The sequence below is a fragment of the Thamnophis sirtalis genome, unplaced genomic scaffold (assembly GCF_051295495.1).
Source record: "Thamnophis sirtalis isolate CommonGarterSnake01/CBP01778 unplaced genomic scaffold, rThaSir2_p1.2 scaffold_14, whole genome shotgun sequence".
Classification (NCBI taxonomy): Eukaryota; Metazoa; Chordata; class Lepidosauria; order Squamata; family Natricidae; genus Thamnophis; species Thamnophis sirtalis.
In genome coordinates, this window is record NW_028261394.1 from 2,777,685 (window position 1) to 2,799,732 (window position 22,048).

At 47.0% G+C, this 22,048-nt stretch overlaps 1 protein-coding gene across 1 annotated transcript in view; it reads right to left on the minus strand.

Annotated features, from left to right (window-relative positions):
• The window catches only part of MAD1L1 (mitotic arrest deficient 1 like 1), a 428,801-nt gene that overhangs the window by 107,419 nt on the left and 299,334 nt on the right, over nt 1-22,048 (minus strand). The window contains exon 16 of the mRNA XM_087729234.1: nt 6,709-6,899. Coding sequence (XP_087585360.1) covers nt 6,709-6,899 — 191 coding nt within the window. The remainder of the gene's footprint in view (nt 1-6,708; nt 6,900-22,048) is intronic.

Sequence of the window (22,048 nt, forward strand, 5' to 3'; positions counted from 1 at the left end):
ACAGATAAACAACATCTACATGCCATTCAAAAGAGACAGTAAAAAAATAAAATAAACAGAGAGACCAAAACACCTCCTGACCAGCCATCGACAACCAGATAAGCACAGATTATCAGCAAGCAATAAACAATACCCCAATCAAAAGAACTACCAACCACAACCTAATCAAGGACCCACCAAGAACACTCCCATCGACACTGACGAGGCAAGCCACTTGTATGTAAACAGGGAGAAAGCCCCACTCCCTTTAGCAACTAGATGTTACCTAGTTGGGTCATGAAAGGTCTACAAGAAAACCTCCAAGCTCAGAGAGCACCAAGGGCCCCACAGTTGTTCCTCCTCCTCCTTTCTAGTGCTGATAATGTTCCCTAGTTGGATCATGAAAGGTCTCCAAGAAAACCTCCAAGCTCAAAGAGCACCCAGGACTCCACAGTGTTTTTCCTCCTCCTCCTCCTCCTCTTCCTCTTCTTCCTCCTCCTCCTCCTGCTCCTCCTCCTTTCTAGTGCTGATAATGTTCCATAGTTGGATCATGAAAGGTCTCCAAGAAAATCTTCAAGCTCAGAGAGCACCAAGAACTCCACAGTGTTCTTCCTCCTCCTCCTCTTCTTCTTCTTCCTCCTCCTCCTCCTGCTCCTCCTCCTCCTCCCTTCTAGCGCTGATAATGTTCCTTAGTTGGATCATGAAAGGTCTCCAAGAAAACCTCCAAGCTCAGAGAGCACCAAGGACTCCACAGTGTTCTTCTTCCTCCTCCTCCTCTTCCTCCTCCTCCTGCTCCTCCTCCTTTCTAGCAATGATAATGTTCCTTAGTTGGATCATGAAAGGTCTCCAAGAAAACCTCCAAGCTCAGAGAGCACCAAGGACTCCACAATGTTCTTCCTCCTCCTCCTCCTCCTCCTCCTCCTCTTCTTCCTCCTCTCCCCCTCAAGGCTATTCCCTCATCCCCTTTGCATTGCCCTCCAGGTTTTTTGAAGTTCCCTTCCCTCCAGACCCAGCCGTCATGGCTTGTGAGAGTTGCAGCTACTCATCCTGCCGCCTATAATCTGCCCTCTGAGATGCTGAGGGTTTAGTTGAGCCACGCTTCTCTGTGCAACCTCAGAGGCGTCGGCGAAGCTCCAAGCAGGGGAGGAAATGAGACACGGAGGGCCAAACAATAAGCCAAGCTTATTTTGTATGCCTCATCAGGAAATGGCAAATGAACTCTGGGAGGAAGAAAGAAAAATGATCTGCTACCAACCATGGCTGTGCCTTCACAAGTGATCCCTTCAGGCCTGCCCAATAAATTTGCAAGTTAATGCACATTATTAATGTGTGTCAATGTCTCACAGATGTTTCCTTGCTCTGTTAATTTTGTCCTCTTTAAATAAAGCTGTTTCACACCGAAGCCCCCACCCCCCGGTTAAGAAGCCAGGCACCGTGATCCAGCTAAAAAAATTTATTTCAATTTTCTCTCTTCAGGCTCCCCACCTTTTTCAAGTAGCTCCTTAAACAAACGTGAATCAAACACCGGGGTAGACTCCAGCTGTTAATTTAATGGGCTCCTAAAAAGAGTTTATTATACTAGGAATGACTCAGGGTGGACCTTGATAAAGATTTTTTATTTTGTAAAAGGAGCGATAGACTTGTTGCCAGAAACGTTCCTGCCTCCCACACACACACACAACCCTTCCACTTCTAAAAATACCTCCGCTCCCTGATTGTTCGCTGAGAGTTGTTTGTCAGTGAATCACCATCGGATCAAAACCAGGTAACCGTGTTAGCTTGGTGAGACCAAGAAGAAGAGAAGATCGTCGGAGGAATCCTTACTTTTCAACAAGTCCTCCTGTCAGGGATCCAAGTAAGACCCCTCAAAGAAGTAGAACTCTGAGGCTTGGGCTTCCTCCAAGTTCCACTTTATTAGAGAGGTCATGTTGGCACATCTGAAAGCTTCCCAGTTTCCCCACCCGGTTTGAAAGTTCAAGACCCTTGTCCCAACACCCACAAGTTCATCCCATGGTCCAATCTTTCACTTTCACATGAAGACAAGATTCCACCCATCCAGTTCCGGCCAGGTGCAGAGACAAAGATGACCTTGGCTTTCTAAGAAGAATGTTGTTATGGCTACACATCACCCAACTCCGTAGGATCCCCTCTCCCATTTTCCCACAGTCGAAAGGGTGGCAGGCCTGAAGCCCAAAAAGAAAAGATGGCCTGCAGGCCTGACATGAGGTAGCGCAGTGGGTAGAGTGCAGTACTGCAGGCCACTTCAGCTGACTGCTATCTGCAGTTCGGCGGTTCAAATCTCACCGGCTCAGGGTTGACTCAGCCTTCCATCCTTCCGAGGTGGGTGAAATGAGGACCCAGATTGTGGGGGCGATATGCTGACTCTGTAAACCGCTTAGAGAGGGCTGAAAGCCCTATGAAGCGGTATATAAGTCTAACTGCTATTGCTATTGCTATTTTGTGTGCAGAGATCCCAGGGGCAACTTGAGGAGCAGTAAGCAGTGTTCAAGGTGGGTGGCCACATCTGAAAGCTCTCCAGCAGGCCGCCTGGGGAATTCTGGGGACTGAAGTCTGCACATCTTCAAGCGGCTAAGAGTAGATAACGGGTTCTAATGTGGGCTTCTTGGTGCTCAGTGCTAGAAGGGAGTGGGGTTTGCAGAGTAGAGGAGGAAGGCAGGGTCCTTGGAGCTCTCTGAGCTTGGTGGTTTTTCTGGCAGACATTTCGTGGCCCTTGTAGGTGACATCATCAGTGCCAGAAGGGAGTGGAGTTTGGAAGATGAGATGATTGTGGCAGAAGGGAGAGGAGGAGGAGGAGGAGGAGGAGGAGGAGGAGGAGGAGGAGGAGGAGAAACAGAAGAAGAAGAAGAAGAAGGAGGAGAAGGAGAAGGAGAAGAGGAGGAGGAAGAGGAGGCGGAAGAGGAAGAAGAAGAAGAAAAAGAGGAGGAAGGAGAAGAAGATGATTATTTATGGTGTCTTTGGAGCTTGGTGGTTTTCTTGCAGACATTCCATGACCCAAGTAGGTGACATCCTCAGTGCCAGAAGGGAGTAGAGTTTGCAAGTGGAAGAGGAGGAGGAGGAAGGAAAAAGAGAAGGAGGAGGAAGAGGAGGAGGAGAAGAAGAAACAGAAGCACAAGAAGAAGAAGAAGAAGAAGAGGAAGAAGAAGAAGAGGAGGAGGAGGAGAAGGAGGAGGAAGAGAAGAAGAAACAGAAGAAAAAGAAGGAGAAGGAGAAGAAGAGGAGGAGGAGGAGAAGGAGGAGGAAGAGGAGGAGGAGAAGAAGAAGAAACAGAAGAAGAAGAAGAAGAAGAAGAAGGAGAAGGAGAAGAGGAGGCGGAAGAGGAAGAAGAAGAAGAAAAAGAGGAGGAAGGAGAAGAAGATGATTATTTATGGTGTCTTTGGAGCTTGGTGGTTTTCTTGCAGACATTCCATGACCCAAGTAGGTGACATCCTCAGTGCCAGAAGGGAGTAGAGTTTGCAAGTGGAAGAGGAGGAGGAGGAAGGAAAAAGAGAAGGAGGAGGAAGAGGAGGAGAAGAAGAAACAGAAGAAAAAGAAGGAGAAGGAGAAGAAGAGGAGGAGGAGGAGGAGAAGGAGGAGGAAGAGGAGGAGGAGAAGAAGAAGAAACAGAAGAAGAAGAAGAAGAAGAAGAAGAAGAAGAAAAAGAAGAAGAAGAAGAAGAAGAAGAAGAAGAAGAAGAAGATTATTATTTATGGTGTCTTTGGAGCTTGTTGGTTTTCTTGCAGACATTTCATGACCCAACTGGGTAACATCATCAGTGGTAGACACTTGCCTTGCACTCCCTTTTAGCTCTGATGATGTTACCTAGTTTGAATAATGAAATGTCTGCAAGGAAACCACCCAGCTCAGAGAGTGTACCAAAGACCCTTCATTTCAACCTTGAGCTACAAATATTCTCACATTAGCCTCTAATGTGCCACTTATTGGTAAAACCATCCCGGCTGAGCACCCATTTGCATTCCAAAACAGGCTTCTTTTGAGTTTTGATAGGACCGCAGACATCCTGCCAAATCCTGCAGCTGAATGCCGTATTTTTCTTCCGTTGCGGTATTTAGAAAGCTGAAGTTACCCAACTGGGCTTATGGTGGGGAAATGAAATTCTTCAAATCTAAGCTAATAAGCAGAGCCACCGCACTGATCAATGGGCTTCTTCCGTGTTACAGTCACTTACATAAATAAGAGAAACATCTATAACCAGCTAAGACCTTTAATGAACCAGCAACCGTAATAGACTATACCTGCCAAAACCAGGGATAATTCTAATATATTACTTTGTACCAAATTGCCTGCCTCTCATACCCGGCTGAAACGTATTACAGGACCACTTTCAAATTTATTTATTTATTTTAACGAAACAAGAGGCAGGGAGCCACAGCAAAGGCACAGAAACTCACAATAGCCACTGCACTTATTTTTCAACACGGATAACACATGACGTCCGTCTACAACAGGGGTGTCAAACTCGATTTCATTGAGAGCCGGATCAGAGTTTTGTTTGACTTTGGGAGTGGGAGGCTAGGGAGGGCGTGGCCAGCTTAACGTCACTCGTGTCGGGGGCGCCTGCAATGGTCAGAGTGCTTTGCCAGCGAAACTCGGTTTCATTGAGAGCCGGATCAGAGTTTTGTTTGACTTTGGGAGTGGGAGGCTAGGGAGGGCGTGGCCAGCTTAACGTCACTCCTGTCGGGGGCACCTGCAATGGTCCGAGTGCTTTGCCAGCGAAACTTGGTTTCATTGAGAGCCGGATCAGAGTTTTGTTTGACTTTGGGAGTTGGAGGCTAGGGAGGGCGTGGCCAGCTTAACGTCACTCGTATCGGGGGCGCCTGCGATGGCCTCCTGCAGCCCTCTGCCAGTGAAAACGGAGCTGGGGAGGGTGGCGTGCTGGCTGAGGTACGGCGGGCTGGTCCTTTGCTGTTTCCAGGCGGCCACGGGGGCCAGATCTAAGCCTCCCATGGGCCGGATGCGAGCCCATGTCTTTGAGTTTGACACCCTAGTAGATTTGTCCTTTGGGGTTCTCCAAGGTTGAGAATTAACCGAGATCCCATATCCTGGTTCAAAAGATGAACACCTTTCATTCAGGGGTGGGTTCCGGCAGTCGATTCTCCCGGTTCGCTCATGGCCGCGCCACGCACACACTTGATGTGTGCTGCGTGTGCGTTGCAATACAAATTGTTCTCAGAAGCAAAAAGAAAACAGGATGACGGCGCCTACGGTGCCACCCGGAGAACCGGTTCGGGGGCGTGGCAGGCCTGGGTCACTGCTGGTTCCAGCGACCCAGGCCACCAAACCACTACCGGTTCGGTTGAACCGGTGGGAACCGACCACTGCCTTCATTGTGTTTCAAGATCATTGCCTGATTCCAGCACTAAAAAAAATCGGATGCGTCATCCGTATATATTCTGCATCTCCTCTATCAGTGTCACCTTGTAGGATGCAGCCGTTGTGACTTCCTTGTGTCAACATGTGTAAGGCTCTGAAAATCTGCCCGGTTCCATGGCTGTTTGGACCAGATTAGACGTGGTGTTGGTTGTGGTATTTACAATGATGATGACCTGCTTAGCTTAAACGTGATGGGTTATTTGTTGCTTAAATAAGTTTTCAATCATGACCACCAGCCTACATTTTCTGCCAGGGATTTGCCCTTTTTTCTGGGTATAAATGTGGTCGGATTCAGTCCTTGGGAATTTGCGGGTCGTATTTGAACTAACACAATTTCTGCTTTCTCCGATTCTGATCCAGCTAAAAGATTGCAGGAACCGGATAACTTACCTTTGATTAGAAGGTCCGGCAACTCACTTTCCAATGAAAACCAGATGGTTGGAGGGCGATGATGTCCACTTTCTATGATTTAATCTTTGATTCAATCTTGCCATCTTGCTTTGAAACCCCAAATTTAACATGAGTGGGTTTTTGGCATAATAAAAGGGATGGCCAAAGGGTTTTTAATCAGTGTAGGACATATTTTGCAAAGCAAAACAATGGAGGTCCAAAGTCTGTTGCTGTTTCAGTTTTGGGAATCAGGCAACGATACTCTAGTGTTCTTCAACCTTCTCAACTTGAAGACGTGTGGACTTCATGCTGGAGGGAGAATTCTGGAAGTTGAAGTCCACACGTCTCAAAGTTCACAAGGTTGAGAAACGCTGCTCTATTCAGTCAAAAGGAAAGGGAGAAAGGTAGACCAAAGAGTTTTCCTGAAGAACAACTCAACATTAACCCCCTAAGGAGACACCTGTCTCATGGGTTTATCGGTATCAGTTGAGCAAGTCCACCAAGATCCCAAAGAACCTTCTGTTGATGTTCACACTTGTCCATTTTCTCAGAAATGTTATGTCTATATTTGTAGGACAGGGGTCGGCAACCTTAAACACTCAAAGAGCCACAAAGGTCCTAACCGGAAGCCCCCCGTTCAATTCTGGAGTCAACCAGGTCTGGTTCCCTCACCATAGAGTCTCCTCCTAGTGCGGCATCCTTTTTCCTCTATCTGTCCTAACCGAAAGCCCTATCAATTATAGAGCTGACCGGAAAACCCACCCCTTGTCATAGAGTCTCCTCCTGGCGCGTCCCCCTCCCCCCGCTAACCAGAAGCTCCACTCAAAATTGTGGCGCCGACCGTCGACAGGGAGCCACAGCAGAGGCACGAAAGAGCCACATGCGGCTCCAGAGCCACAGGTTGCTTACCCCTGGTGTAGCGGAAGAGGAAAAAAAAATATAACTTGCCTTGAAGATCAAGCAGTCTTCTCGGTGCTCGGCGTAGATGGAGGTGAGGCGGTACTGGTTCTCAATCGTAATATCAATATGGTATCCGGTCAGTTTGTAACACACTTTGCGAAACTCTTGAATCTTGGTTCCGAAGATCTCCCTTAAACGCTGGTTTTTCAACTCCGCACTTTCCAGTTGCTTCTTTAAATCTGAAACGAAGCGGAAAGAGATTACAATATTTTTTTTTTAGCGCGGTCAGGAATCGTTCACATAGGACCTTCCGCAGATGAGAAAAATCGGCAGAGGTTTGAATGTTTGAATGTTTAATAAATTTATAGGCCGCCCAATCCCGGAGGACTCCGGGCGGCTTACAACAATACAATTAAAATAGAAATTGAAAAACACAAAAACACAGTTAAAAAGACCACAACATACACCCAGTCTAATCGGGGCTGGAACTCAACGTGAGTTCAACAGCCCAGGGCCTGCCGGAATAGCCAGGTCTTAAGAGCCTTACGGAAGGCCATGAGAGTGGGTAGGGTCCAGATCTCTGGGGGCAGCTTATTCCAGAGGGTCGAAGCGGCTACAGAGAAGTCCCTCCCCCAGGTAGTTGCCAGCCGACATTGTCTGGCTGACGGCACCCGGAGAAGGCCCTCCCTGTGCGATCTTATCGGTCGTTGGGAGGTATGCGGCAGAAGACGGTCCCGCAGGTATCCGGGTCCTAGGCCATGTAGGGCTTTAAAGGTGATCGCCAGCACCTTGAATTGCGTCCGGAGACCAATGGGAAGCCAGTGCAGCTCGCGGAGGATAGGTGTGATGTGGGTGTACCTTGGTACACCCAATATAGCTCGCGCGGCTGCATCCTGGACTAATTGTAGTCTCCGAACACTTTTCAGGGGCAGCCCCATGTAGAGCGCGTCACAGTAGTCAAGCCTCGAGGTAACAAGGGCGTGAGTGACCGAACCTGAGCAAAGGCCCCCCTGGTCACAGCCGACAGATGATGCTCTAATGTCAGCTGTGGGTCCAGGAGGACTCCCAAGTTGCGGGCCCTCGCTGAGGGGAGTAGATTCCCCCCCCCCCCCACCAGGCATGGAGAAAGCAAGATTGGAGAAGCGAATTAATGTTGCTCCAATGAGTTTTTGTAAGGCACCGGTAAAACTGAACCGAGGACTAAGGCTGTGCAGGTAGGGTGAGACAGAAGGGCCACGAGAAGCCAGGACGAGGCTGCCTTGTCTAAAGATGGAAGTAGACTTATTAGCAGGATGGACAAATTCCGGAAATCTTGCCTAAAAGATCCCTTGGGACGTAAGTGAGAGGAAACCAAAGGGAAAAACGTCACCTGAACAAGATAGAAGTTAGGCCTAACCACATAGGAAACCCTCCCAAAATCCCACCGAAAGCTACCAGACTTGTAAATTAAGCCGAAGTGGCGCAGTGGTTAGAGTGCAGTACTGCAGGCTACATCAGCTGACTGCTAATTGCTGTTTGGCAGTTCAAATCTCACCAGGCTCAAGGTGGATTCAGCCTTCCATCCTTCCGAGGTTGGTAAAACGAGGACCCAAATTGTTGGGGGCAAGAGGCTGACTCTGCAAACGGCTTAGAGAGGGCTGTGAAAAGCGTTGTAAAGCGGCATATAAGTCTATGTGTCACTGCTATTGCTATTAACAGTAGATGTCACACTTGGCCAAATAAAGTATTCTATTTTATTCCGTTCCGCTCCATTGTGTTCTACATTTTATTTTCCATTCTGCATTCTCTATTCTATTCTGTTCTACATTCTGCTTTGCTTTTTGTATTTTCCTATTCTATTTTATTCTGTTCTGTTCTACATTCTATTTTGCTTTTTGCATTTTCCTATTCTATTCTATTCTATTCTATTCTATTCTGTTCTGTTCTACATTCTATTTTGCTTTTTGCATTTTCCTATTCCATTCTATTCTGTCCTATTCTGTTCTATATTCTAAATTGCATTTTGCATTCTCTATTCTATTCTGTTCTACATTCTATTTTGCTTTTTGTATTTTCCTATTCTATTTTATTCTATTCTGTTCTGTTCTACATTCTATTTTGCTTTTTGCATTTTCCTATTCTATTCTATTCTATTCTATTCTGTTCTGTTCTAAATTCTATTTTGCTTTTTGCATTTTCCTATTCCATTCTATTCTGTCCTATTCTGTTCTATATTCTAAATTGCATTTTGCATTCTCTATTCTATTCTGTTCTACATTCTATTTTGCTTTTTGTATTTTCCTATTCTATTTTATTCTATTCTGTTCTGTTCTACATTCTATTTTGCTCTTTGCATTTTCCTATTCTATTCTGTTCTATTCTATTCTCTTCTATATTGCATTTTGCATTCTCTATTCTATTCTGTTCTATGTTCTATTTTGAATTATTCCATTCCATTCCATTCTGTTATTCTATTCTATTCTATTCTATTCCCAAATTTAGGAACTCTGTTAACAGCAGAACAAATTCAATTTGTATGGAAAAGCATGAGAGGGTAGGGGAATATATCTCCAAACTACCAAAAAGAGCAAACTCCGTAGCGGAATGCCTCTCTCTCTCTGGGAGATTTTTGGCCAAGGGAAGGCAGCTGTGTTGGCTGCCACTCAGCCAGCATTTTATCGTTAGGAAAGTTTGCTGCCAGTGGAGTGAATCCTTCAGGGGGATACACAACAATTACCATGAATCCTTCACCCAAGGTGCTTTCTGAGTAATTAAGCCACAATTTATCCCCCCATTAATTACCGAGAAGAGCTTTAGTTAAACACAAGTTGGAGATGCCACCTAAGCTAGCTTGTTTTATCAACACAACAGCCCAGAAGGCTTCAATTCCGATAATATACAGAGACACACTTGCTCCCCGGAGGCTGTGACGTCTTCTCTCCCGTCCCCTCCATGGCCATGTCACCATTTGGGCCACCGGGTTGTGGGAGGAAGAGGAGGAGGAGGAGGAGAAGGAGGGCAGAGGTGGTTCCAGATGAACATCTGCAGCCATTCAGGGAATGTTCTGCCCACAACAGAAAGGAGGGAGGATGAGGAGAGAAAGGAAGAAAGGACAAAGCAGAGGAAGTAAGGGAGGGGAAGTAAGAGTAGGAAAGAGGGGAAGGAGGAGGAGGAGAGAGGAGGAGTTGGGGAAAGAGAGGGGAAGAAGAAAGGACAAAGCAGAGGAAGTAAGGAAGGGGAAGTAAGAGTAGGAAAGAGGGGAAGAAAGAGGAGAAGGGAGGAGGAGGGGAAGAAGAAAAGAGTGAGGATGAAGAGGGAGAAGAAGAAAAGGCAAAGCAGAGGAAGTAAGGGAGGGGAAGTAAGAGTAGGAAAGAGGGAAAGGAGAAGGAGAGGAGGAGTTGGGGAAAGAGAGGGGAAGAAGAAAAGAGTGAGCATGAAGAGGGAGAAGAAGAAAAGGCAAAGCAGAGGAAGTAAGGGAGGGGAAATAAGAGTAGGAGAGAGGGGAAGAAGGAGGAGAAGAGAGGACGAGTGAGGGAAAGAGGGGAAGAAGAAAGGAGAAGGGAAAGGAGGAAAGAAGAAGGCAAAGAAGGGAGGTTGAGAAGATGGAAGGAGTAAGGTTATTGCAAAATAAAATGGGGGCATGCGATGGCAAGAAAGTGACTCCAGCTGTGCTTTCTATATTTGTAAGAAGTTAAGTGATAAATATTAATAGTTAATAGGTAAATGTTAATAGCATTTACAAGAATGTATATTTGTGAATGTACTTGAAAAACTTGCCCTGAACTTAATCAGCTACAGAAACCAGAAGATTAATTAACTCTCTGACACCAATATCCTCCCCATGTTGCATTCACCTAGTTCCTCTATGGTGCTGGAGAAGACTCCTGCATTGAGTCCCTTGGACTGCAAGGCCATCCAACCGGTCAGTCCTGGAGGAGATCCACCCTGGCTGCTCTTTAGAAGGCCCGATCCTGAAGAGGAAACTCAAAGACTTTGGCCACCTAATGAGAAGGAAGAAGGACTCCCTGGAGAAGAGCCTCATGCTGCGAACGATGGAGGGCAAAAGAAGAAGGATTACAAGGCCATCCAACCGGCCAGTCCTTGAGGAGATCAACCCTGGCTGCTCTTTAGAAGGCCAGATCCTGAAGAGGAAACTCAAAGGCTTTGGCCACCTAATGAGAAGGAAGAAGGACTCCCTGGAGAAGAGCCTCATGCTGGGAACGATGGAGGGCAAAATAAGAAGGACTGCAAGGCCATCCAACTGGTCAGTCCTAGAGGAGATCAACCCTGGCTGCTCTTTAGAAGGCCAGATCCTGAAGAGGAAACTCAAAGACTTTGGCCACCTAATGAGAAGGAAGAAGGACTCCCTGGAGAAGAGCCTCGTGTTGGGAACGATGGAGGGTAGAAGAAGGAGGGAATAGCAGAGAAGGAGGTGGCTAGATGGAGTCCCCGAAGCAGTAGGCGTGAGCTTCAATGGACTCCGGAGGATGGCAGAGGACAGGAAGGCCTGGAGGAACATTGTCCATGGGGTCGCGATGGGTCAAACACGACTTCGCAACTAAAACAACAAGCCCCTCTTTAGCTAGCACGAAGACCCTGTAGACCAAAAACAGAAGCTCCTTCTACCAGAAAAAAACAACTACAATCCATTTTTGGTGCCGAGTGGGATTTAATCACTGACAAAAGCTGCCAGGGGTATTGGCACATTCCAGGCACCCAACTGTGCATTTGTTTTCGGAATACAATGCAAGCTCTCCGGTCCAAATTCTCAACGCCAAACGTATCAGGCTTGTTGGCTTGACTCAGCTGGTGGGAATAGCTGGGAGAAGAATGGGAGGAGGGATTGAGGAGCACGTCCTTAAGAATTAAGCTGCTCTCCCATTTTCCCACCCCGCAGCATTGTTTAGACGTTTCGATGGACTTTTAATCACCAGCTTCTTCCTACCTTGGAGATAAATTAGCATGAGTGTGAAAGAGATTGTGGGATTCTGCCATCCATGGCATCTGCTTCCCATCACCCTCCATGTCAGTTGCCCTTCTTCTTCCCCTGGCATCTATAAACAGGCTGAACAGGGGGTGCTGGTTGGAGGGCACCAGCCCCCTTTGACAGGACACTCTTTCCACCGCCTGAAGATCAGTGCGAATTCTGATAGCATTTTGGAAGTCCTTGCAGAGTTGACATTCCTCCACCGTGGACTCTGGAGTTTAGGCGAGAGCCTCTCTCAGCAAAGTTGTCCTTATGATTGAAATTGGGTTTATCTATTTATTGTAATCATTGTATTATATTGGATTTGGCCCCTAGTTGCAACCGATAACAACAACAGCAACAATAGCAATAGCAGTTAGACTTATATACCGCTTCATAGGGCTTTCAGCCCTCTCTAAGCGGTTTACAGAGTCAGCATATTGCCCCCAACAACAATCTGGATCCTCATTTCACCCACCTCGGAAGGATGGAAGGCTGAGTCAACCTTGAGCCGATGAGATTAGAACCGCTGAACTGCAGATAACAGTCAGCTGAAGTGGCCTGCAGTACTGCACCCTAACCACTGCGCCACCTCGGCAAGATCTTGTTTAGGGATCCGACCAGTTGACCATGCAAGATCCCAACACTGGCCAATTTGAGGACTATTCTCAAATTCTGTTTCTTGCTACAGATTTTGTTCAAAGGCAGGGAAACTACAAACCGTTGGTCTCTCTTCAGAGGACTATAAAACATTCTACGCTGCAACGTTAGACACCGATGACAAATGTTGGCCAGTTTGAAGAAATGTGTAAGGAAGTTTTACTTGGAAAAGAGAGTTTAGTTATAACCACTATTTGGCATTTTGTGGAATGACCGATATAGATATATAGAATAATAGGCTTGGAAGGGACCTTAGAGATCTTCCAGTCCAACTCCTCAAGCAGGAGACCCTTCACCTTTCAAGACAAATGTCTGTCCAGTCTCTTCTTGAAAGCCTCCATTGATGGAGCATCCACAACTTCTGGAGGCAAGTTGTTCCACTGTTATGAAGTTCTGGTTCTTCCTTAGTTCTTGGTTGGATCTCTCTTCAATAAGTTTCCACTCATTACTTCTTGTCCTGCCTTCAGGAGCTTTGAAGAAGAGGTTGACCCTTCTTCTCCGTGTCAACCCCTCAAACATCGGAAGACTGTCATCTTCTCTTTGTTAGATGACACATACCCAGTTCTCTCAACCGTTCATGGTACATGGTTCAGCCACACAACAGAGCTGAGTCATCAGGTTCTTCGTCTAGGGAGAAGATGGTGAGATCTCACCCAGCCTTTCCTCATCCTCTCATCTGCTTGTTAACACCATGATACTGTCGGCTTCTTTATCCTCTCCCATTGCACAAAACAACCCACGTGTTTTAGGAAAGCATCTGTATATTCCTTTTAGAATTTTGGCCTGCCATACTTTCTCTTATCTCATTATGCTGTTTCATTAGTATAGGTGATGGGAGGGGGGAATAGACAGGAGTAGGATTGTGGAATGTATTGTTTTCATTCTTTACTAGAAGCCAAGGTCATCCTTTGTCTCCGCACTTTGACACCTGACCGGAAGCAGCTGGGTGTGGATGCCAGCGTGGAAGAAGAAGATGTGATGGATTGTGGGTGTGGGGACGAGATCATGAACTTTTAACCGGGTGGGATTCTGATGTTCATTTCCAGTATTGGGATTCCGTAGCAATGTGCCAACACGTCTGTCTTGTTAAATTGGAACCTTAAGGATAGCTCTGCCTTGGACTCTGATTTAATTCTGCATGATACTTGGAACGCTGACAGCATCCCTGAGATGGACTTGGATTCTCCGCTTTCCAACTGATGTTCCCAGGATAAAATAAAAACCCAGGGCTCGTTTTCTTCCGTAGCAGGCAGAACACCTAGAAGGCCTAACCTGGCTTTCTGGAACCACAAAGGCAGCCATTCAAACGTTTCCGGGGGTGGCTGATTGCTTGTCTTTTGTCAACAGCCACGGAAATTTGAAAAGCAAGATGACGTTAGCAAAAGATCTCCCATCGCCACCCACCAGCGGCCTCCCAAAGTCTCACTGGCTTTTATTCCAACTCAGGAAGCCTCCCTCAAGGAGGTCGGTCTATTGAACTTCAAGGATGCTGAGGGCCCACGATGGAGAGAGCGGGGGGGGGGGGGTTGTGACCTGAAGCTATTGTGGATCTTTTACTGCTCACGCAGGAATATGCAACAATCCTCTCTGGCCAGTTCGTTGCTTTTAACCAAACGCAGTTAACGAAAAAGCAAAGTCCTCATTTAAGAAGGATGGGCTTTACATTTGGAGAGTAATTTGGGTCCCTTAAACAACAACAACAACAACAACAACAAAACTTAACCGGCTTTGGAATGAAATTGGAGAGCTCCTGAAAAACTAGTGCTAGTCGTAACTTATAAAGCCCTTCATGGTATTGGACCTGGGTACTTGAGAGACCGCCTGCTGCCAATTACCTCCCACAGACCCATTAGATCACACAGGGCCAGCCTCCTCCGGGTTCCGTCTACCTGCCAATGCCACCTGGCTATTACCCGGGGGAGGGCCTTCTCTGTGGCAGCTCCAGCCCTTTGGAACGAACTCCCCGCAAGGATTCGGACTCTCACCTCTCTCCAGGCCTTCCGAAAAGCCGTTAAAACCTGGCTGTGCCGGCAGGCCTGGGGTTGATGAGTTCCCTTCCCCTCTCGACCTGTGTGGCTGTGTGATTCTTGGCTATTTTAACTACTTGTATCGTATTTTGTGTTCCCTTTCCCCCTTGAGTTGTTCGCCGCCCTGAGTCCCTCCCGGAATAGGGCGGCATATAAATAAAACAAATCTCAAATCTCAAAACAAATCCAATCCATGTTGTGCTTTCTGTGTTGAAATTTTAGCTAGGGGAGAAGTAGAGGAGGAACAGGAGAAAGGAGATATGTCAAAGAGGGCAGTGGAGTAGAAGTAGTGTAGAGGAGGAGGAGGAGGAGGAGGAGGAGGAGGAGGAGGAAAAGGGGGTATTGGGGGAGTAGTGGAAGGGGAGGGGTCAGTCACAGCCACCCTCTTGACTTTTTGACTCCTACCCCCCATTTATTGTGAAGGAAAGATGAGATTATTGTTGCTCTGACCGAGGCTTCCCGAGAGCCTGAAGCAAATTCCTTGTTCTAACAAAAAACCCTTTTATTAATTGCCTGTGAATTCTGCTCATTCACATCCAGCAAAGTTTTTTCAGGGGAGGATTTACAGTCACTGACCTTATCTGGCTTGGAGAGCTGCCAGGCTGATATCTGCAAAATTAGGCAAGGACCCTCAGGGAGTCATGAACCAATTAAACAAACTAATGGTCTCCTGCAAACTCCACTCCCCTTTCACCCCTCTTTTATCTCCTCTGGGAGGGGCCATTCACCGTCCACCTGTGGCTTTACTCCCAAGCCGGCCCGTTCTTTAGCTGTTCCCTTCGCCTGGCAACTCTACGCATGCGCACACTGGGAACAGGCTCCAGCTGTTCTTCTGCCTCACTGCTGTCTGACTCTGAAGGCAGCTGATAACTGTCAGACGTCCCTGCCCCCCTCTCTGCCTCCGACACAGAGCCTTCATCCGAGCCTTCCCCAGACTCCAGGACTGGCCCAGGTTCCTCCCCAACCCTCCTCACTGTCTGAATCTGCTGCCACCTCCGCTGGCAACTGGTGGGCTACAACATTGGATTTGAGCTGGTGTTTTTAGGCAAGCCAAGATGGATTGGAAAGGCCTTGATCTGGGTACTTGAGAGACCGCCTACTGCCAATTACTTCCACTAGACCGATAAGATCGCATAGATTAGGCCTCCTCCGAATTCCATCTACTAGCCAGTGTAGACTGGCAACTACCCGGAGGAGAGCCTTCTCGGTGGCCGCTCCGACCCTCTGGAACGAACTCCCCGTGGAGATCCGGACCCTCACCACCCTCCAGACCTTCCGCGCCACACTTAAAATCTGGCTATCCCGGCTGGCCTGGGGTTAAAGACTCTAACCCCTACTCGAATTGTATGACTGTTGAGTTCTTAAATGATGTAGTGCTTTTATGTTGTAAATTGTTTGTCCCTCTCCTTTTTTTGAACTGTGAGCCGCCCTGAGTCCCCCCAGGGAAATGGCCGGCATACAAATAAAGCGAACTGAACTGAACTGAACTGAACTGAACTGAACTTGAGGCAAAACAGGTGAAGTTAAAGAGATAGTCCTGTTTTCCGGGGCATCGAAGTCCCCATCTCGTTAACGTTCTGTTTTGAAATACCTGCCCTTCAAAAACCGTTCGGTCCTAGCCATCCGCCCCCCACACGCTTACACGAACCAGAGTGAATAATTCAAGCTATTTTGGAAAGAAAAAATAAACCAACAACAATCCAAAACACGGGGCAAGCTTTTCCTGTCTTCTAATGAAAATGTCACTGCGTTCAAAGCAGAATTTTAACTAGCAAACCCTTCAGTGAAACAAGCTTCTGCCTTAATCAGTAACCGCGCCGTCGATCTCCAGAAAAAAGGAAAAAGGCAGAAAGTGGGCCAAACTCTGATCCAGTCTGGAGGTCACCACGGGACAACCTGTCTCCAGAAATTCCCACCCGTATGCCGGCTTCTTAAAACTGCCCTGAAGAGTTTCATACCTTCAAACGACGGGGGAGGAAAAAAAGCTGGAGAGGAATTGGATCAGCATCCTAGCCCAGGGGAGCCTTCTATTTTAAACACCAAACCCCTGACTTCCACATAAAGAGTTGTATGCAAAGTTAGACACCCCTGGTCAAATTGCAGATTTCAGCGAATCTCCCAGTAAATAGAAGCTGACATTCCTGGTACAGTTAAACACGTCATCTTTAAGCAGATTTTGAAAGTCTGCTATTTATACGCATCTGTTTACGGATTCCAAATAATAAAACACTGAATTATGGCAGGTGGAGAAATCCGAACACTTTCCGGAGATTGCTCAAACATGGGGCTGCCCTTGAAAAGTGTTCGGAGACTACAACTGGTCCAGAATGCAGCCGCGCGAGCGATATTGGGTGTACCGAGATACACCCATGTTACACCTATCCTCCGCGAGCTGCACTGGCTCCCTATCGGTCTCCGAACGTGCTTCAAGGTGCTGTTTATCACCTTTAAAGCCCTACATGGCTTAGGACCCGGATACCTTCGAGACCGTCTTCTCCCGCACACCTCCCAGCGTCCGATAAGATCACACAGGATGGGCCTTCTCCAGGTGCCATCGACTAGACAATGTCGTCTGGCGGCTCCTCGGGGGAGGGCCTTCTCTGTAGCTGCCCGGGCTCTTTGGAACGATCTACCCCCAGAGATCCGGACCCTCCCCACTCTCTCGGCCTTCCGTAAGTCTACTAAGACCTAGCTATTTCGGCAGGCCTGGGGCTGTTGACCTCTTGACTGAGGTCCAGCCCCACTAAGACTGAGTGCGTGATGTGTTTTTTAACTTGCTTTCTTCTCTATTTTATATTTTCTATATTCCTTTTCGAGTTGTTTTTATGTAAGCCGCCAAGAGTCCTTCAGGATTGGGCGGCGTATAAATTCATTAAATTTACAATTTACAAGTGCTTTGCAAGATTCCGTTTGCAGAAGAATCAATTTAGCGTCTTTTAAGTCGTTCTTTGGGATATCTCCCCCCCCCCGTCTTCTTCCCTTGCAGGAGTCTTCTCGTTCCAAATAAAATAAAATAAAATAAAAACCTTAAAAAGAAGAAATGTATCTTTCAGCAAGAGAGAAAAAAAAACCTAAAAGTTATCTCCGTCTCCCAACTTGAAGGACTGACAAGATAGGAAAAGCAAAGTTTTGGAAATGGACTTCACAGACCCTCCGACTATTATTAGAAATCTGAGAGCAGAGCTCAAACGTACAAGCGCGTCTACAAAAAAAATTTCTGAGCGAAAAGATTTCTGCAGGGATTGGGGCGGTGGGGGTGGGACGAGAAAACGAACAGAAAGAAAGACTCTTTGCAGGCTACGAGAATTATTTAGAAGAAGTGCTGCAAAATTTTCTTATTTGGGGCATGGAAACAACTAGACACAAGTAATTACAGTCATATCTTGGTACTCATTGTTAATTGGTTCTAGGAGCTGCGATGGGTACCAAAAACAATGAGTACCAAACAATTTCCCCCCCTTAAGGAATAATGTAGTGAGTCACAAGGCAGCCAACACTGACAAATTCTAGCTTGTGCATTGAGTACTAAACAAATGATGAGTACCGGGGCAAAAATTTTATGTCAAAATCCATCAGTACTACATCTGATGAGTTTTAAAGCAGTTGAGTACCTAGCTACCACTGTACACATTCAAGTGTGTAAATAAGAAGTTCTCTGCAGAAGTTACGTCACCTTGTATTCACTTAACGTTATTATAACAGGCCTAAGAATCAGTTAGTCCAATATAATATTGGACGGCAAAACTTTTGACCAAATGAGCAAACTCTGGGCAGAGCTCAGATAATGAACTACACAGTAGAGGTGGCACAGTGGTTAAATGCAGCACTGCAGGCTACTTCAGCTGACTGCAGTTCTGCAGTTCGGCTGTTCAAATCTCACCGGCTCAGGGTTGACTCAGCCTTCCATCCTTCCGAGGTGGGTAAAATGAGGACTCAGAGTGTGGGGGCAATATGCTGACTCTGTAAACCGCTTAGAGAGGGCTGAAAGCCCTATGAAGCGGTAGATAAGTCTAACTGCTCTTGCTATATTTCTGACAGAGAAGATCTACCTGTTGATGGATGGGTACTGATAGACCAGCTGATCAGTCATCCATTGGGAAGAGTTCAGATTGATCAAGTTGATTCTTGGTGACTACATCAAGTAGATCTTCTCCAACCTGGTCCTTTAGGTCTTCCAATGGTTCACCCACCACCACTGTAATTGAGTCTACACACCTTGAGGTTAATGGTCCTCTTCTTCTCTTTCCTTCCAGTTTTATCAGTGTGGAGAGCTACTCCTTTACATGAAAAGAATTACCAAAATTCCGCTGTCCGATTTCTACAGCTGTATTACAAGCTAATACAATGAAAGTTTTCAGGTTTTGGCCCATTTCTCCACCAATCTCCACCTGGTTCGCTCTTACCACCCCATTCCAGCAGACCGGACTTCTAACGTTACCCCTGTCTATTCTATTCTTCTCAAGAATTCGTACGACTCTCTTATTCGTACAAGGAATCTCTCTGCTCGCTTATCTTGTTGGCAGCTCCCTCAAAGACTCAACGGATTTTTTGCAATCCTGTGTGAAGGACATCAGACAAAACGGGATGGTATTAAACAGAAGAGCAACAAAGATGATTAGGGGACTGGAGGCTAAAACATACAAAGAACGGTTGCAGGAATAAAAGAAGGACTCGGGGAGACATGATGGCAGTCTTCCAAGATCTCAGGGGCTGCCACAAAGAAGAGGGAGCCAAGCTATTCTCCAAAGCACCTGAGGGCAGGACAAGAAGCAATGGGTGGAAACTAATCAAGGAGAGAAGCAACCTAGAACTAAGGAGAAAGTTCCTGACAGTGAGGGCAATGAATCAGTGGAACAGAAGTTGCCTCCAGAAGTTGTGAATGCTCCAACATTGGAGGTTTTTAAGAAGATGCTGGATAGCCATTTGTATGAAGTGGTGTAGGGTTTCCTGCCTAGGCAGGGGGGTGGGCTAGAAGACCTCTAAGGTCCCTTCCAACTCTATATTATTCTATATTCTAAATAAGGTAAGGATATCTAGGAGAGGCACAGACAGAACTTCCCGATCTGCACATATTTATAATCTCGGCCCCGTGGAGAGATAAAATCTGCTTGTATCATTTTCCGGGACTTTTTGAGAGGCTGGTAGAATGAGATGAAAAGAAGAGAGTTTATGTCATAGGAAATTTTAAGAGCTCCCTATGTGGTGGAGAAAAACTTGAATTAAGCCTGGAAGAAGAAGAGAAAAAAAAGGGGGGGGGAGGCATTAGGAGACACTGAGACTATGAGTTTATCTTTTACCAAAAGCAAAGCAAAAAACCTATCTGAAATTATCTCAACTCTTGGCATCGTTTAAAACCCCACGGCAGTTTCCAAGGTACGGTTCTATCATAGATACTTTCTCGTGCATTTCCTACCCATCGTGATTTACCCCGCTCCCTTAAAAAAAAAGAACAGGCATCTTTAGGACAAAAATCTTCCACTCTGTTTTTACCTAACATTCTTTTTCCTCTCGATCCACCGAAAAGCTAAAAAGGGAACCCAAAATATCTCCATTTCGTAAGTTAGTCATTCTGCACCGATACACTTAGCAATGCGAGACGAGGTTATTGCTCAGCGCTTTTAATTTTTTGTGACAGCGAAATGGAGCCTAGGTGTTTGGCTGATACCAGGGTAAAAAACAACTCGAATATCATAAATTACTTTTCCTTTCTTCTTCCCCCCCCCCTCTCTCCCAAGATGTTAACTTCAGGGTGTTTGTCATCTTGCCTAACAAAGATATTTTGAAGGCTCCAAAGCCTAAGAAAAGATTCAGTTGGCGTTATCAAAAGACTGCCTTAAAAAAAAAAGGATTGTTTTCTTTCGTGGGGTGTTTACAGAACTTTTGAAGTCAAGATAGATACTACAGGGTTCGCAGACAAAAGGGCGAACGACAAAACCGCGCCCGACTAAACCGCGGTGACAAAACCGCGTGTTCGAAAGCGCTCCGACGAATGAGCGCTGAATCGCGCCGACAACAGAGCGGCGACAGAAGCACGCTGTAAAACTAAACCTAACTCTAAACCTAAACCTAACCCTAAACGTAACCCTAACCCTAACCCTAAACATAACGCTAACGCTAACCCTTACCTTAAGTTAAATCGGCTTTCTGTCGACGCGCTGTCGTAAAGCACCCTTCTGTCTCCACGCTGCTGTCGCCGCGCTGCTGATGACGTCGCGGTTTTAGTGACGCGGTTTAGTCGGGCGTGGATTTGTCGTTCGCCCTTTTGTCGGGTCACGATACTACAGGGGTGGGCTGTTCGCACGGGTTTGAGCGACCCCCTAGCTAGGATTCTGCCCAGTTTGGCAAACTTCCAAATGCCACCCTGGCTGGCCACGCCCACCCTGCCCCACTCCTCCCCTCCCAGGAGTCTCCACGAGGATGAGAAGTTAGGCAGTTATTTTCTCGGTCTTTTTCTTTGCCTGTTATACAGCTGTGGACTCTGTGTTCTCTTATCTAATTGTTCCCTAGGGAGCCTATCCTCCTCACCTACCTTTACAAGAGATATAAATTAGAGGCACCAAGAGTTGGTGAAATCTATTAATTGAAACCATGGATGCTACATGTTCTGAGCTAGGCTTCCCCCAAAAGTACGAAGCAGATTCCTGGTCCCGACAAACCCTTTTATTAAATGAATGCGAATTCCTCTCATTCACATCCAGCAAAGGCCTGGCTAACAGTCTTTCAAAGGAGTATTTATGACCACAGACCTTATCTAGCTTGGAAAGCTGCCATATAAATAGCTTCCAACACAGTGCTGTGCAAGGAAAGACCAGGCACAGAGTCTCCGAGATTCACGGACAGATCTTCACACTCCTGAAATAAACTAACGAACTAACGAATGAATTGTTTCCTGCAAAAGCCCCCTCCCCTTTCGCTCCTCTTTTATTTCCTCTGGGAGGGGCCATTCATCGTCCACCTGCAGCCTTACTCCCAAATCAACCCCTGTTCTTTAGCTGCTTCCTTCGTCTGGCAACTCTGCGCATGCGCACACTGGGAACAGGCTCCAGTTGTTCTTCTGCGCCACTGATGTCTGACTCCGAAGGCAGCTGATAACTGTCAGACGGCTCTGGCCCCCTCTCTGCCTCCGACACAGAGCCCTCGTCAGAGCCTTCCCCAGACTCCAGGACTGGCCCAGGTTCCTCCCCAACCCTCCTCACTGTCTGAATCTGCTGCCAGCTCCACTAGCCACTGGCGGGCCACAACACTACATTTCTTCGGTGCAATCTTCCATTTCCCATCTCTCGCGGGAGGCAGGATGGGCCCGGTCCGCCATCACAATTTCCCTCGTCTCTCCCCTGTCGCCACCCGCTTGATTGAAAAGGTCAGCCTGGCCTTCTCTATTTGCATAATGGCCGAGACTAATGGAGCGGCTTCCGTGGTGAATAGCGCAGTGTCACAACTTGGAGATGTGCAGAGGAAAACAAAGGCCGCTTCCCTGCGTCAGTGGGAGGGAGGAGCACCGCACAAGGAAACGTTCCTTAATCTTGGAGGGTCAACTCTCCTGAGTAGCCCTCGGAGAAGAAGCCAGTTGGCCTTTTTCTGTATCCTGGTTTTAATCCCTTCAGTTTCCTCGTTGGCATTTCCAAGTTGAGGACACACGTTAATTGTCAATCGTTCGCGCCTGCCCCCAAAAGTCCCTTCCTTCCTTTGGCCCTTCGGCTGGAACTGAAGAGTTTGCTTTCCATGCTCAACGGCTCCTCTGGGTGTGCTTCGGGAG